Source organism: Limulus polyphemus, unplaced genomic scaffold, assembly GCF_000517525.1.
Source record: "Limulus polyphemus unplaced genomic scaffold, Limulus_polyphemus-2.1.2 Scaffold623, whole genome shotgun sequence".
In the NCBI taxonomy this organism is placed as follows: Eukaryota; Metazoa; Arthropoda; class Merostomata; order Xiphosura; family Limulidae; genus Limulus; species Limulus polyphemus.
The window spans coordinates 7,159-25,270 of NW_013666233.1; the positions used below are offsets into that span (position 1 = coordinate 7,159).

Genomic DNA, 18,112 nt, shown 5'->3' on the forward strand with positions numbered 1-18,112 from the left:
AAGAAAGTAATCCTATATAATTATATGTATATACACACATACATGTAAGAAAGTAATCCTATATAATTATATGTATATACACACATACATGTAAGAAAGTAATCCTATATAATTAGATATGTATATATACACACACATACATGTTAATTATATAGGATTACTTTCTTACATGTATGTGTGTATATACATATAATTATATAGGATTACTTTCTTACATGTAGGTGTGTGTGTGTATATATATATATATACATATCTAATTATATAGGATTACTTTTTTGATATGCACAATAATAGATTCCACATATCATGTTTCTTCATGAAGCCCAGTTTGCCCCTGAAGAAGAAAGGTCCACCGATCGAAAGCTCTCTGGTTTTAAGGGGTTTTATTTCTATCAAGACTACTTGAACCGACGTGTTTGTCTAACATCATGATATACACAAAAGTTTTTTAATTAATTCAGTACTACAATTATGTCTAGTTTCATGTAATGGGGATTTTTTTAATAGCACTTTTATACTTAATTCATATTTCTGAAGTTTTATGAAGTATGTGCATTTCAAAAACTCAAACTTGATTACATTATACATATTACGGTTTAGCATAATTTCAAAATTTAGGACCTTGTGAGTGTACAATGTTTATAAAAACAATCTACATTTACGGTTGTATGTATGTCCTATCGTATCAAATATTATCCTAATTTATATTGTTTTTATTCATTCATAGTTTCATATTATACAACCATACGATTATTATATTTCTATATATATCTTACGAACCTATACATACAACGTTTTGACATCATTTCATAATTTATGACCTTATAAATATCACGTTATTACATAATTGTATATTTTTGCAACTTTATGAATTCTGTGTTTTACTTAATTCTAGTTAAAATCTTGCATTCTCTAGAAGTTAATGTTACGTTTTGTTATTTTTGTGATCTATAAAAACGATCGCTTTCACGCAAGAATGTTCAAAATAATTTGAACTCATAGATCTTAAATTCAAACATTTTAAAGGAACACTAACTAAAATGTCCCTCGGTGGGTCAGAAATCTAGGGTACAGTTCCTTGCGATGGACAGAGTGCAGATAACCCATTATTAACCTTTGCGTTAAAATAACACCGATGAAGTAAAATATTCATAACATCATGAACTAACGAAGAAATAAAATGCTTATTCGTGAATTTCTTTTATTTATTGTCGCTTGGTGGGACAGCGGTAAGTTGACTGACTTACAACACTAAAATCCGGGGTTCAGTTCCCCGTGGGATACAACAGATAGTCCAATGTGGCTTTGTTCTAAAAACATACTTTTATTTATTTTCATGATCATTCAGAAACAAATCCTAGATCAGGATGTAGTGTTAAAAAACATAGGCTTAACATAATGTCTTATGACAAATATAATTCATTATATCATGCTTCACTAGTTTCTAAAAGGCGTCCACACAATAATACATTATTAGGGTTCAGTTCTTTCCGCCTATTCCATTGTTTATAGATACCGAAGTTGTCCTTTTCTGTTGTGGATATTGTTTAATGGAACAATAATGCCCAACTTACACATATTTATATCCTGTAAAGTGTACGCTGCCTTCAACTTGTGGAACGCCGTATATATTTTCAATTTAACTAAAGTAACAAGTTTTGTTTGGCCTACTCAGAAAGAACAGGTTAAAGATGTGAAATACTTTCCATAATGTTGATAAATATGATACCAATTTGTACAGATTTGAACTTATAAGTTGAACATTTTAGATATCTGAGGGTGGTGTCGTGTGTCACTTTGAATCCAACTACGTGAATGGAGTATTCTATTGATATTGTAGCTCATCAATATTTTATCGTGCATAGGGTAACGAAACACCGTTACACCTGGCGGTACGACATGGAAATCTTCGAACTGTCGAACTTTTACTTGAAGATGGTGCCCAAATTCAATCCCAAACAGAGGTATATTTTGAAAAACATAGTAATACATCATTCAAGCAGTTCTAACATTCAAACAACTGAGAAAGCTCGTGACATTTTGCTTATAAAGAACTTTTTCCTAGAACTGATTCTTATTTTTATCTATAGTTTATATAAATATATTTAAAGCTTTATGTGGAAATGTTTTTTTTTGCTTAAGTCATTGGCTATTACTGAGTCGCTGTTTTAAATATTTTATTATTTTCTATGTTCGGTACTTTCTATGTTTGACGAATTCTACTCATACAAACAGATCCACTTGCAAAGCATTTCTTGTAAAAACGTGCGAACGAAGTCATCGGAAAGTATGTATTTCATAAATATCTTAGAATACTCGAAAAACTAACTTTTCTGGATGTTCAATTCTAATCTTGCTCTAAACTAAAACATTGTAATAAATGTGATATTTGTCAATGTTAGAACGTACCCACAAGAAAAATGTGCAAATATTGTAATCATAATTCGATTCCTTTTCAAATGTTCTTTAGGCTTACCCATAGATAGATACATATGTTATTCCACATGTAACCAAAGCGTTCAGTAGATTCAAAATTTACATTTAAGAACGTTTGAGATATGACTTCCATCTGTAGATTTTTCGGTATGTGTCTGTCAGTTAGCGCTTATGAAGCATGTCGAACGTATTTTTAGAACTGAAAATACGTAGCAAAAGTTTCATTTCTCAATTTGAAAAAAATGCATGAGAAAGTCTCAATGGAATTCCTGAATGTAAATCAAGCAATTACTGATGTTGCGTGAATTGTATCATTTATAACGTTATAAACGTTGACATTCTCTGACGTCAGAAGATTAACTCTTTTTATTCTAAGTCATTTCTAGCTTACTAAATATCTTCTGAAAGAAATTTTTCGCAAAGTTGCATAATTTCAAAAAGAACAAAAAAAAAACCAACAAAAAACAGCGCTATTATGCGTGTAACAGGGTTTCACATAAGTAATATAACGTAAGTGTAATATAGTAGCGTATAAATAAACAGATGTCTTACAATTACAATTTCTAATTAAACAACAAGCTTGCATGATATAAATTTTCTGACTGAGGTACATTACTTTACGTGCACTCGTTGATTTTCTTTGAAAATAAGTAAAATATTAAATGTTAAGTATTAGAACATCAGAATGTTTTCACAAACCAGCCTTGTGTGTTTGTTAATTTATTGTTGCCACCTTTGTTAATGCGAAAAGTCTTATTTACTTTTCTTTTGCCCGGCATGGCCAGGTGGTTAGGGCACTCGACTCGCAATCTGAGAGTCGCGGGTTCGAATCCCCGTCCCACCAAACATGCTCGCCCTTTCAGCCGTGGGGGCGTTATAATGTGACGGTCAATCCCACTATTCGTTGGCAAAAGAGTTGGCGGTGGGTGGTGATGACTAGCTGCCTTCCCTCTAGACTTACACTGCTAAATTAGGGACGGCTAGCGCAGATAGCCCTCGTGTAGCTTTGCGCGAAATTCAAAACAAACAAACAAACTTTTCTTTTAAGGATCCCTAGTCTTCATAAAATTTTGATCGAACAAGCTCAGGAATTCTCAATAACCGGTTAAATAACTGACTGAATTTCCCAGTAGAACTTGCAATGTTCTAAAGTAGTATGTTTTGATATAGTTTAATCTGAAAAACCATACATTTCCTTCCCTATTTAACGAGAAAATATTTGAGTGACAATTAGGTTCGACCAACATTTCGAAAGACAATAATGGCGCCGCGGAATGAGAGACTGGGTAACTAGAAGCGTTACAACATTATGCTTTTAGCAATCTTATATATTGCACTGTTTTTCATTATAGCAGACATTTCTACTGGACTCGAGTCACTTTTTTCAAAATTTATGAAAATCCTGGCAAAAATTGTGTGTTATACTATTAATTTCTATTCAAGTAAGGAAAAGAGTGACCATTCTACATTCATTCATTCATTCATGATGTTTTATTTTTATATTTTTGTTAAAGGTGAATGAAAACATACAAATTTATTTTGTTTCTAACTCCGTGTTTTTTTAAATTAGTTTATTCGTTAAAGGTTGTACAATATTAGACTGCTCAAATTTACTTGAATTGGTTTATTTGTTGTAAGTTTAAAGCAAGGTTCATACGGTTCTTGTGGTGGAAAGTGGGAGAGGAGGGGGTACAACCGATTTGGACCAGAAACAGATAATTTGTCTCTGTTAGTCTAAGATGTCTGAGTCAATAAATACTAATATTAGAAGAAAGAAAATATGAATCTTACCTCCAAGTATATTTTACATAAAAGAGAAATATATATATATACAATAACCGAGCAATATATATATACATTCGATTCCATGCCCGAAAAATGCATCTGGTGGTAATACTTAATTCTTTCAACAAATAAGTTAGTCTAATTTGGGCAAGCCTTTACGTTTCAACAAATATAAAAGGAGAAATATAAACTAATAAATAACCGTGAAATTTGTTAATTTAGCAAAAAACACTCTTCAAAATTCAGAACGCGTGTTGATATTAAAAAAAAAAAGATATTGGACATTCAGATCAAATCAGATGATTTCAAACTGTAACTCAAATCTTAATGAATATTTGTCTTCAGTGAAATCCACCTGGTGAGCTAATAGAGACTTACATTGCTCGAGACTGCAGACCTTAGGTGGTCATGATATAGGTTTTATGCTACAAATTCATCATTTTATATATTTTTTTACATTGACATAGTATCAGCTCATGCGTGCATGGCAACTTGAATAGAAAATGTAAATAAATTTACTTTGTATTCATATTAGTTCGGCGAAACTGCATTACATATTGGTGTGAAAAATTGCCGTTTTCAAGTGGTCAAGTGTCTCCTGACGTACTGGGCCAGTACATTTTCAGGTCAGCAAGGTCTCTTCTCAGTGAACCAACAAAACCAGGTAAAAAACCCACTTCTGAGTTAATGTGCCATAATCGTCTTGAACAGAAATATTTCAACAGAAATAACTTTAAATATTAAAAAAAACTTTACTATATCGTTAATAACTGAGCTTTAAACAATACAAACTCTAATCCTGTACGTTAACCGCTGATTTATTTATAGTTATTTTGGGAAGTCAGCAATAATGAAGAGAAATTAATAAAGTGGTAGAAATTGGAAACTTTTACTATCAGTGAAACTACATACAAATAGAAAACTTCCTCTTTATAGTTTAATTTCTGTGGTGCATATTGGTGTATAGAAGACATATTAATACTAGAAATAAACGACCTTATAACACCAAAATTTTCGGTTTGTGTTTTAGTGAACGCTCCTGAAGAATCTGTAAAGCGAAACGTTGTGTGTAAGGTCGTTTATTTCTAGTATTCCTATTCATAGTGTGTTTTATAAGAAATAAATTCCGACAGAAAATGTTTTAAAATTAAAAGGAATAAAATACAATATATATTTCGTTGAAAACTATAAATAACGACTAACTCTTCCACCCGTGTGTTTAAGCTTATGTTCTTGTTATTTGAAAAAACTATATTATTACTTTGTTTAAACTCTGGTGCAACAATTTTAGAAAGGAGAAACAGCACTGCACTACGCTGCCGCTCTTACACCAAACCAACATCATTACGTCGGTGAATCACGAGATATTGTTAAAATACTTCTACAAAATGGAGGAAATGTTACCATGGAAACAACTGAGGTGAATAGTTTGGGATCTGCTGGATTTTAAAACTTTATTTGAAAGCAATCCTCGATTTTTTTTTCTTTGTCAAACTTTTGTTACTTTTCCATATTAATTTTATACTGGAATTGTTTGGGATACAAAAAGTGACTTCGGAAAATGGCTTCAAATGATACATACAAAGGCAGAGATTTATACTGAGGTCAGTTTTGCAGTGAAAACTGTTAGTAATATATTAAGACTAGGACAATATTTTAAAAAGTTTTATTAGTTTTTCTGTTTTGATTTTTAAGTCTGAGATTTAAAAAAATAAGAATAAGAAAGCGGACATTTTTGTTTAAGATGCTTGTTTTTATTTTGTGGATATGTATTTAACCAAAAATGCCTTTTTGTATGCTAAATAACAATTTTATTATAATAGGTTGGATTACTTGCCTGTGAAAAATAGAGTACCGGGCATGACCAACTGTCTTTCTCTTCCTTTCAACAATTTTATTATAATAGGTTGGATTACTTGCCTATGAAAAATAGAGTACCGGGCATGACCAACTGTCTTTCTCTTCCTTTCTATTTGCATAAAGAACTATATATTTGTTTACACATACATAATCATAGTTTTATGACAGGTGAATTATATTTTTCATCTTATTTCTATTAACTCTAATCATGACATTATTTCATTTCGAAGTGGAAAGAAACGCCCTTACATTACTGCAGCAGAGCTGGCAACGTAGAGAGCATGCGCGTAATCTTAGAGTCACTGGAACCTTCTGATCTGCAAGCACTTTCGAACAGAAAATCTAAGGTGAGAATCAAATGTGTGTACATTTTATACAAAGATAAATTATTAATATAACCGAGAAAATTGTTTATCACGTAAAAGCATTCCGGTACATGTGATCGCTGAATTATATTTTCTTTTGAAGCCCCAGATAAGATATATTATCTCCATGTAATTAGTGGAAAACATTGTATGATATTACCTTTTACTGTCCTTTTGTTTAATCTTCTAGACTTCTTACAATATTTGAATCAAAATATTCGAAATTCGTGAAGTTGATTTACATTTTGTCACGACTATAAATATTAATAAAAGCAGAAACAGTCAAGTAATATTCAAAGGATTTTCGTATCATGTACTGTCAGAAAATTGAAATTCATTGAACGTTAATTTCTCAACAATAAAATACCAAGTATTACAAATATACCACTACCAAGAGAACATCAACAATTCATGGCAGTATGTACTAATATTGGTAGTGAAGTTTTATTGTTTGGCTTAAAGTTGACATACGCTTTTATGTTAATTGGTTTTACATCCATTTTTTGAATCAACAGTATAGGTTCCAATGGTTTTATTTCCTACTTCATAAACTTCATTGTTTATATCGAGAAGGAAACCCAGAGGTGAATATAATACAATCTATTGTGATCTTATTGTACGTTTTCCATTTGTTGTTCATCGAATTAACAGATAATCCGTTTAAATTTTGGAATATCAGCGCTCGAAATCATAAGATACTAATGGACGAAAATAACAAATTGGGACCACGCTTGCGCAAATAAATACATTAGCGCCCACAGCGACAAATACGGAATTACAAATTTGGGGAGGTACATCCTTTCAAAAAAACAGCTAAGATTTATTTTATATTCATAATACTTTGTTCATCTCTTTTCCAGTTTTTCTGTTAATAATTGTTAGTTACTAAAGCATATCAAAAACTATTTTACTGAATAAAGGGAAAACTATTAATATAACATAATGTTTTGGGACAGCATGGGACTTATTGGTTCATCTCAGCTGTTCCATCCTCTAAACTAAATTGAAATAATTAAAAAAATCTTAAAGCCAGCCCTTATCATTCATATACTTATCAAGCTTGTTCTTAAACTCACTTAAATTTATTGCCTCTACAACATCTGAAGGTAACCTATTCCAAAGGCCAACCACACTTTTAGAAAAATGAAACTGTCTCAACTGAAGATGACTCCTACGTTGCCAAGATTTATATTTGTGTCCCTAGTCCTACTATTCTCACTGTTAACTATGAAAAAAGATGATGCATCAACACTATCAATTCCCTTTACAATCTTAAACACCCCAATCAAATCCCCCCAACTCTTCAGTTTCAGAGATTTCAACCTCTCCTCGTATACAACTCCTCCATTCCAGGCACCATTCTAGTAACCTTTCTCTGAACCCTTTCTAACAATTCAATGTTTTTCCTAAGGCAAGAAGCCCAAGAGTGAAGTCAGTATTCCAAATTTGATCTAACCAGTGACCTATACAATGAAAGTATCACCTCCTTAGACTTGTATTCAACATTTCTGTAGATACAACCTAAAATCCTTTTTGCCCTACCACTAGCAACAGCACACTGCTTGGGTAGCCTTAGAGACTAATCGACTTATGTCACCAAAATCCCTTTCCTACATAACATTGTTAAGGTTATTCCCATTCAAATTATACTTATAATTCAAATTATGATAACCCACATGCATTATCTTGTTTTTATCATAATTAAAACCCATCTGCCATTTATTTGCCAAACTCACTAAATGATCTAAATCCTTTTGTAAATCACCAGCATCCTCTTCACAGCTAGCAACACCCAAGACCTTAACATCATCTGCAAATTTAAGTAATTTATTGACCATTTCTTTATCTATGTCCTTAGTGTAATCAAAAAGAGCAAAGGTCCTAAGACTGAGTCCTGAGGAACCCCACTTGTGACATTAATCCAGTTTGATTGAACTCCATTTATAACAACCTTCTGCTTTCTTCCATCCAGCCAATCTTCTATCGAATTACTTATTTCCTACACCTATAGAGATAATGTTTTTACAAGCCTATTATGTGTTACCTTGTTAAAGGCTTTCTGAAAATCCAGATATGTCAAATCGCCACCCTTACCCTCATCTAAATAAGCAGTAACCTTTTCAAAGAATGTCAAAAGATTCGTAAGGCAAGATTTTCCCCTTAGTGAAACCATGTTGACTATCCAATAAAGTTATAAACTTTGTTAAATGACTTTGCAAAGTATCTTTTAACAGACTTTCCAAACTTTTCCCCACAATTGAAGTAAGACTAGTGGGTCTATAATTATTGGGACAATTTTTATCACCTCCCCTGAAAAGAGGAGTTACATTAACTAACTTCCAATCCTCTGGAATCTGCCCACAATTCAAGGGCTGACAAAAATAGTAGTAAGTGGCTCACATATCTAATCTTTAGCCTCCTTCAAAACCCCTGGGGAAATATTATCTAGCCCAGGAGACTTATCGTTTTTTAAACTTCCCAATATTTTCTTCACCAGCTCAGAATTAATGCAGTCATCTTGTTTGATCTCATTTACATTTATCGAATGTCCAAGATGTGGAATTATGCTTAAATCTTCGTTAGTAAAAACCGAAGAAAAAGCTAAATTTAATAACCCAGCCATCTCATAATCATCAGATACTAGCCTTCCTTTATCATTCGTCAAGGGTAATACCCCCACCCTAACATTTTGTTTACCCTTAATGTATTTAAAGAAATGCTTACTGTTAATTTTTACATTTTCAGCCAACCTTTTGTCATACATTCTTTTTGATGTCCTAATTTCCCGTTTCACCAACTTTCTTGATCTTCTATAATCTTCTAAATCTCCTGTCATACCAGACAATTTCAATTTCTTAAATTTATGATGGTTTTTTTTTATTTTATCTCTTAAACTCTTTATGAGCCAACCTGGATTTTTACTTGCAGCTACCCTATTATTTTTATAAGGAATATGTTTACCTTGAATATTTAAAAATTTATCTTTTAACATTTTCCAAATCTGATCAGTGTCTCCAAATACCCAATTCACAACTGATATTTCTTGTCGCATCCCTTCAAAATTTGCTTTTTGAAATTTATAACCAAAATATCATTATTCCTTATCTCCATATGCAACAGAACATCAAACCTAATAGAGATAGCATTGTTTCTAGTAGATTCCTTGACTAATTGGTGAAGAAATCCATCTTGTACTGTTTCCAAAACCCTTTCTCCTTCATGGTTTGACTCTAGAATTTCCCAATCTATATGCTTGAAATTATAACCTCATTAACAGCTGAAATCTTACTCTCACTGTAAAGTTTTTGACTAATTTCATCATTATTATCTAGCGGTTTTTAACAAATTTCCACTACAAGTCTTTTCCTTTTACATTCACTAATAGAAACCCATATGGATTCAATTTCCTTGCTATTATCTTTGATATCCCCAACTTCAACAGGATGTAACTCACATATTACATATAAAGCCACTCCTCCCCTCTCTTTAGTTCTCTATCTGTCTTAAATAGTCTGTAATCCTTTATTTCAATAAAATTTCTGTCATCAAAATCATCTACATTTAATCATGTTTCAGTTATTCCTATTATATCAAAATCCCCCATTTCTACCAGTACTCTAAAGTCATCTATTTTATTTCTTATACTTCTAGCATTACAATAGTAAAAATTAAGTCTATCCTTGTAACTACTTCTACACTCGTTTCCTATGCTAAACTTTTTTGCCTGTTACTGTTTTTGCATTTAGTTTTTCCTGGCTCTCGCAACTGTCTAGTCCCAGTTTAAACTTTTCTTACAGCTGAGTTAATAGACTTAGCAAACAAGACAGCCCTATCCAATTTAAATGTAAACCATCCATTCCAAAAAACTCACTTCTTCCAATGAACTGATCCTTCAAGTCCAACCAGCCAATCTGCTCATCATTACATACTAACCACAATTGGTGCGATTTTACGAAGACCTGTAACTTGTAATTTAGCGCTAGTGACCTACTTATAACTTCATCCTCACAGTTAATTCTGGGCAGTATCCATGACAAAATTAAGTTATGGCCTTTTTCTTTAAATGCCCTTATCCACCCCTTGTACTTATTAATTAGCTCCTCTGATCTACCTTTCCCTACATCATTAGCCCCTACATACACCACAAAAACTGTATCTCTGCTAGCCCCCTTTATCATATCTCCTGCTCTGTCAGTTATATCCTCCAACTGTGCCCCTGTGTAGCATAAACTAATTCATTTCTCCCTATTTACCCCACAGACTTTTCTATCCACATGCCTTGTCAAGGAATCATCTATAACTATAATCTCCTTATCATTCACATCCTTCTCTGACCCTTTTGTTTTTCTTCCCTCCAATAGTTCCTCATCTGTAGAAGCCAAGGGCTGAAACTTGTTGCTCAATAGAATAGAGAACGATAGTGTATTTGATTCTTTGAAACAGATTATATTTAACAAATAATGGAGGTATTCCACATATTAAACAATTAAAACTATAAACAGGTAAAATGGGATTGAAAAAATAACATCGTTTTAGTTGTTTATTATTTTTAAAGATTATTTTAGGTCAAATCATTTTATTTACAAATTCCATTGTAACGCTACAAAACATTATACATTTGATAATATTAAAAAAAAGATTTTAAAGTAGATTTTCAAAGACCTTTGTATAAAATTATAAACACCACAGAAGAAAAGTTGTTAATATAAATTAGACATTTGTTGTTATTTCTTCGGATATTTACGCAAAACTACACAAGGGTCACCTACGCTAACCGTCCCTAATTTGGAACTTACTGATTACAAGGAGGCATCTAGTCAACAGCACCTACCGAAAGCTCTTGTGCTACTCTATTGAAATAGTGAGATGTGACCTTCACTCTTATAACACACCCATGACCTTAAAGTGTGGAGCGCGATAGGGAAAAGGCAGATGAACCATTTTAATTTTCTATCCGCTGTAACATAAAATAAAATAAAATGTAACTTGTTAAAAAAACGACATCTTTTATAAATGAAACAAACAACCCAACCATCCAACCATCACGGTATATACATGCGTAATCATACATGTGCATGTTTGTGTGTGTGTAGTAAAAATGCTAAAGACGCTAACTCTTTTGTAGGTTATACGATTTTTTTTATAAGGACTTACGTCACACATCCATTGATAACGCTTGTGAACATTTTTAACATTTGTAATGTTAGACTGATTCAGTGTTCTTATGAATACAACTTAATCACGAAGAAAAGTTTTTTGTGTAGCTTATAGTATAATTGTCCTTATGAGGGGAGGGGAGTACGACATAGCCAACCCTATATATGTCGTTAGTTATCATTCCAACTGTTTCTCCAATTTATTCGTATCACCGAAATAGAAACGACAAAACTTACTTGTTAGGGATAAAGTGGAAATACTCTCAGACTCGATATAAAGATGTTGGCGCATTTGTTTTCACTAAAGGCACGCTAATATCTGTCTATTGGTTGTTAAAATATAATAATATTATGTATAAAGCTTAACACATAGACGATAAGTATATATTAGTACGGAGAGCTTAGGATAAATTTAATGTTGTTCATAGTGACCCAAGAATTGTATTATTAGCATTGCTAAATTATTCACTATGAATTTTACCCTAAATTTTACGTTTCTGCAGCTTATTAAGCTTACTGATCTATAGGTGTGGAGCTGGAAAACGACAAATACCAGCCCCACAATCACAATACTTTTTCATAGTAACGCTTTTGTATTTTAAATGAGAAACAAATTAGAAACAATATATTTTTATTGGGAATGTAAATATCAATCTATGCAAAGGAAGTGAATTGTGTTGAATTGATCTTAAAAATGCATTATTTGTAATGCATATCGGAAAATTAAAATTTTGGTTCATTTGGTGCGATTTTACGAAGACCTGAACCGCAAGGTTGAATTAAAAAATAATAATGAAGTTATCTCGTACGTATGAGTTATTATGACGTACGTACGAGATGGCCCTATTATTATTATTTTTTAACCTTGCGATTCAGGGCCTTCCGTGGAGCATTGTTAAAATAATAGATTGTTTCCATTGTGTTATGTGTGCGTGTTTTGGAGGTGACTAAAAGCAATTTTGGCTCTTCCGTGGTTAGTATGAAATTTCTGGATTACTCTTTTTTTTTTAGAAACAGCTTTATATATCACATAATCTTTTTTTTTCTGTCAACTATTATCACATAGAAGCGGTATATTGAGGGAAGAGCATGTATTGCCATTTTTATCCCATACTTCAAACTGCCTTTTTTTCCTTACAAGTTTTGAAATAAAAAAATACTCTTTTTTTTTTTAAACGAAGAATATGTTTTTACTATTGCTACCATATATTATATATATATATCAAAAGTATTTTATGAAATAGATAATGCTTGAAACAAGTACTCCAACTCTTAGAATAATTAGAAAATAATGAAAGAAGTAACAGTACGTTATGGACACGAAGGTAAACCTATTTTTTTGTGCTTTTTTATTCTACAAAGAATGGCTGGTCACCTTTGTTGTACGCCAGCAATGGTGGTCACTTTGATGTTGTCAACCTTCTGATCCAAAATAATGCCCGGGTGGATGTATTTGATGAGGTAGGTAAGTTTCTGTTCTTCGAAAACACTTTTTAATGTTTTCATTGGTTTTATCATTTACATGGTAAAGTGATTGAGCTGTTCATCTGGAGGCGATCTAAAATTCCACTTTATTAGAAAAATTCATGACTTTCGCAATAGAAGTTGTTATAAACATTGAATGTGTACCTCATAATTACGTTGTTAGTGTTAGTCAAAGGATGCGAATAAGGTTATTGACAAATTCCAGTTTAATGTTACGAAACTAAAATATAGAGGGCGATGCAAAATACTTTTTTGTTTTCATGTTTGACTTGAACGTTTTAAACATGTAGAGTACAGACAGAATTTGTTGACTTCATGAGTATATAATTTAGTGTGGCTAAGTCTATACTATCAAGTAATTTGAAATGGAAAACACTGTAGCATGGAAAGGCAGCACTCCACCTAGCGGCAGAAAATGGTCATCAGGAAATCGTCGATTTGCTTATCCACCACAAAGCTTTTGTGAACGTTCGTTCAAAGAAGGGGTTCACTTCTCTACATCTCGCAGCAAGAAACGGGCACAACGCCATCGTTCGAGACTTGATCAGAAAATACGGATCTATGGTTGATGCTTTTAGTTTGGTGAGTACGACTGTTCCTAATAAAAAGTGGTTCAAACTCTTCTGTTGCTGATTTTTCCAAGCCTGTTCCTTTGGCTGTGGTTTCGCTAGATAGTAAATAGGGACAGTGGGAATCTCGTTAATCCACTATAACGTAGGCAAACTACTGAATTTAATCTAGAATGAAGGAGATTCTGTAGAAAAAAATTATCTTCAGGAAGTCTTTGTTGCTGTTATTCTTTAGTTATCTGGATCACTAAGAAAACAGGTATGAGAAAGCTGATGGTTATAAGTGTTGTATTCTGGATACCAGAAAATCTGGTAACTAATTACAACAGTCTCGAATGTTTTATAAAATAATGATACGAAAAATTCGCTTACAATTTTAATAAAACTGTTGTTTTTTTTAATGAGGCTCTGTCAACCACCTTAAAATGTGTTATTGTGTCTTAACTTACAGATTTTATGTCCAAATATAATAAATTTGTGTCATGTGTAAACTGTGGTATGCACATGTTCGTAGTGGTTCAGCTACTGGCATTGATTTCTTAGCGCAAAATTAAACAATGGGTTATCTGGACTTTGTCCATCGATCCAGGAGTTTTGCGTTGTAAGCCCGAAGACTTACCTCTGAACCACGTGGGACGATTCGGCTACTATACTTGAGTATAAGTTTGTATCAGTTGCATCAATTAACATTTCACTACATATCAGTTCTAGCCCATCAAAATCGCATGCATCTCATTTGCAACCGATAAAATGTTATTGTACACCTGTGGCATACAATAAAAATAATGGGAGTTACATGTATTTATGAGTCACAAATTTATCTTGATTTTCTATGTTATTTTACTAAATGTTAAGAAACTAGCTATTTGTCCTAATTGTAATCGTTCATTTCCCAACACTATAGTCACAGCAATATAACACCAGTCAAAGCGAAGTAATGTTTGCCACTTTGTCGTGTGAACTAAATCAGTATTTCTCAACCGGTGGGCCACGGCCCACTGGTGGGTCGCAAAGTAATTTGGGGTGGGCCGCGAAAAAGCTTAACATTAGATGTGCTAACTATAAATTAATGTCCCACGCATGAACCCAGCATTTCTGCGTTGGGCTGTTGGAAATTTCTTGAAGTTTAGGTAGGCCGTGTTACTAAAAAGTCTGAGAAACGTTGAACTAGACACCAAACTCTTATAGTTGACAGTGCAACAACAATTCCAATTACTTCATTAGATTCTTGAGTTGTCTTTCAGTGTTCCATTCTTCTTTTGTTTGTAGTTAAGCACAAAGCTACACAAAGGGCTATCTGTGCTCTTCCTACCACGGGTATCGAAACCCGGTTTCTAGCGTTGTAAGTCCGCAGACATACCGCTGTGCCACTGGGAGCCATTCTTCTTAGTTTTCAAAAGTTCCCAATGTTAATAATGTTCATAGACATAGTATGTCTTTACAGAAACTAAAGTATTTGTCATACAAACATAAATGTTTGGCTAGAGTATGTATATGACAAGCATATCCACAATCATGTTAAGAATGTCAAGAAAATGTTTGAATCAGAGTTATTCGAAAACTACTCAACAATTATCTTTTACTTAATTCGTAGTGGTATAAGTGTTACTGACCGATCGATTGGCCTTTTTCAGTAAATCTCTAGTGGAATCAGGGTTATTAAGAACTCATCAGTCCAATATTTTTTGATATATTCATATATATATATATAGTGCAGTCCGGATTATTTATAACGATCAGCACGCGTTCTTCACCTTGAAATACTGGATTCAGTGTATTCATAATGAAGCAGTGGATTCACACTGGAGTCAGAATTGTTCAAAATGACCAACAGTCTTTAATGAGTAAAATCGCTAGTGAAGGCTATTTTAACAACTCAACAAAAGTGTTTTTAATTAACATATTTTAGTTTTACCTGCTCAAAATAGAACATGATTCATTAAAAATAACATCTTAGACATTGATTTTTTAATCATTTATAGACATAGATATTCATTGGAAATTAAAACGCACCACAAGCTTAAATGTGCTGTTTAATCTTGGTAACAAACCACAGCATTTATAAATGTTTCAGGTTTAATCTCGTCAAGAAATTACAGCATTTGTAAATAGGTGTTTCATGTCAATATGTACTACTGATAAAATAAGTTTAAGGCAGCTAAATAGTAGTTCGTCGCTTTATTCTTCGCGTTATCCTTTATTTCCCCCACGTACAATTACAATCTTGGAGGAACGTAACATTTTATGTTCTTACTTGTATATTTCAGTTAAGAAACTTGTAGGTTAGTGGGTTAGAGTAATGTTAATTTTTAAAGAAAAATATAGTGGTTTGAGAAAAATGCAACCTCCTTTGCCTGTATGGGCTTTTTCTTGTTTTCAGACGAAACAAACTGCTTTGCATTTAGCAGCAGAGCGTGGAAACTTAGATGTGTGCAACACTCTACTAGATGCCAATGCTAATGCTAGTTCTATTGACAACGTAAGCACATTTCTCTCATTATTTTCTCCGTTTTATGTAATGATGTGCAAAATGTTTGTTTAATGTAGCCATTAGATGTGCTCCTCTATAAATATATAAAGTACTTGTTAATATTTTCCCGCAGGAAAAAAGTGTTATTGAAACACTACTTTGCTGTATACTTTTTTGTTGTATTGTTGTTGGTGGTGAAAAAAATTAGGCCTAAAAGTTAATTTAATTACTGATATAGAAGATAAAAATTCATTGATCCTGTGCAAGGTACGACTTTCTTAGTACTTTAGCCACACGAATTTTTGTCATATTACAAAATTAATTCAAACATTTATTATGTTACAGAAAATAGCTGTTCAATTAAACTGTCATTGCTACTAACAGGATTTCTTAAAACAAACAAAAAAAAAGTACGAGTAAGGTTTGACTATGTCTTTTACATCAAACATATGAGTGAACTCTATCCAATGAAATGAAAGAGGCTAACATACTGCTAATCCGGTATCAGTTGTTTATAGAAGGAGGTGACTGTGACCTTTTTGTATACCATTATATTGCCTGCTACTTAGGATGGACAAAGCCCTCTTTTGTTGGCTGCGCAGAATGACCACTCTGAAGTAGTGAAGTTATTCCTGAGACACCAGCCTCAGCTAGTATCTGTGGCTAATACGGTAAGTATAAAAATTACCTCAGTGTCAAGTAGTCGGTCAGATTAAGTATATTTAGACTTCAACTGATTCAATGTTATATAATCTAATTAATTAATGACTGGCTTTTTCTTTGAATGAAGGTGAAAGAATGCAATATGAAATTATAGTTTTTAAATCATGAATCTTATATCGTATTTGCATAAAGACATGGAAATAAAACAACAGGATACTTGGTTCCCTACATAAAGACATGAAAATAAAACAACAGGATACTTGGTTCACTACATAAAGACATGAAAATAAAACAACAGGATACTTGGTTCCCTACATAAAGACATAAAATAAAACAACAGGATACTTGGTTCTCTATATAAATACATGGAAGGAAAACAACAGGATACTTGGTTCCCTATATAATGACATGGGAGTAAAACAACAGGATACTTGGTTCCCTATATAAAGACATGGAAGTAAAACAACAGGATATTTAATTCCTTGTAGTAAGACGTGTAAGTAAAATAACAGGATACTAGATTCCATATAAAATATAATATTTAGGGACAATAAGGGACCTATTGGTCCATCTAGGATGTCCCATCTCTGAACTTAACTAAAACTATTAAATAAAAAAATAAACCTAAAATCCACCCTTATCATTCATATAGTTATCAAGCTTTCTCTTAAACTCACATAAATTTACTGTCTCCACGACAACCCATTCCAAAGGCCAACCACCCTGTTAGAAAAGTAAAACTGTCATAGCTGAAGATGACTCAAACTCTGCCAAAATTTATATTTGTGTTCCTTAGTCCTACCATTTTCATGATCAAGGTGTAACGATCTAAAATGAACACGCCACTACAATCAGTGTTCAACAACAAAAGGCCCGGCATGGCCAGGTGGTTAGGGCACTCGACTCGCAATCTGAGGGTCGCGGGTTCGAATCCCCGTCACACCAAACATGCTCGCCCTTTCAGTCGTGGGGGCGTTATAATGTGACGGTCAATCCTACTATTCGTTGGTAAAAGAGTAGCCCAAGAGTTGGCGGTTGGTGGTGATGACTAGCTGCCTTCCCTCTAGTCTTACACTGCTAAATTAGGGACGGCTAGCGCAGATAGCCCTCGTGTAGCTTTGCGCGAAATTCAAAACAAACAAACAAACAATCAACAACAGAAACACAATTTATTCACAATATCACCACTTAGAAATAAATTCAACACTGTTAATAAACAAATACCTGTCCAGGGCTTCAAACCAATATGAATAAACAATTTATCATAAAAATTAATAAATCAATGATAAATAGAACCAGGAAAAAGAACCAGAAAGAAAAAAT

General features: G+C 32.9%; 1 protein-coding gene across 1 annotated transcript in view; it reads left to right on the forward strand.

The window, feature by feature from the left end:
* Window positions 1-18,112, forward strand: part of LOC106459530 (ankyrin-3-like) — a gene marked incomplete at its 5' end in the record, with an annotated part of 61,275 nt that overhangs the window by 3,373 nt on the left and 39,790 nt on the right. Inside the window, 8 exons of the mRNA XM_022386036.1 lie at window positions 1,866-1,964; window positions 4,757-4,885; window positions 5,513-5,641; window positions 6,312-6,428; window positions 12,965-13,063; window positions 13,469-13,669; window positions 16,037-16,135; window positions 16,696-16,832. Coding sequence (XP_022241744.1) covers window positions 1,866-1,964; window positions 4,757-4,885; window positions 5,513-5,641; window positions 6,312-6,428; window positions 12,965-13,063; window positions 13,469-13,669; window positions 16,037-16,135; window positions 16,696-16,832 — 1,010 coding nt within the window. The remainder of the gene's footprint in view (window positions 1-1,865; window positions 1,965-4,756; window positions 4,886-5,512; window positions 5,642-6,311; window positions 6,429-12,964; window positions 13,064-13,468; window positions 13,670-16,036; window positions 16,136-16,695; window positions 16,833-18,112) is intronic.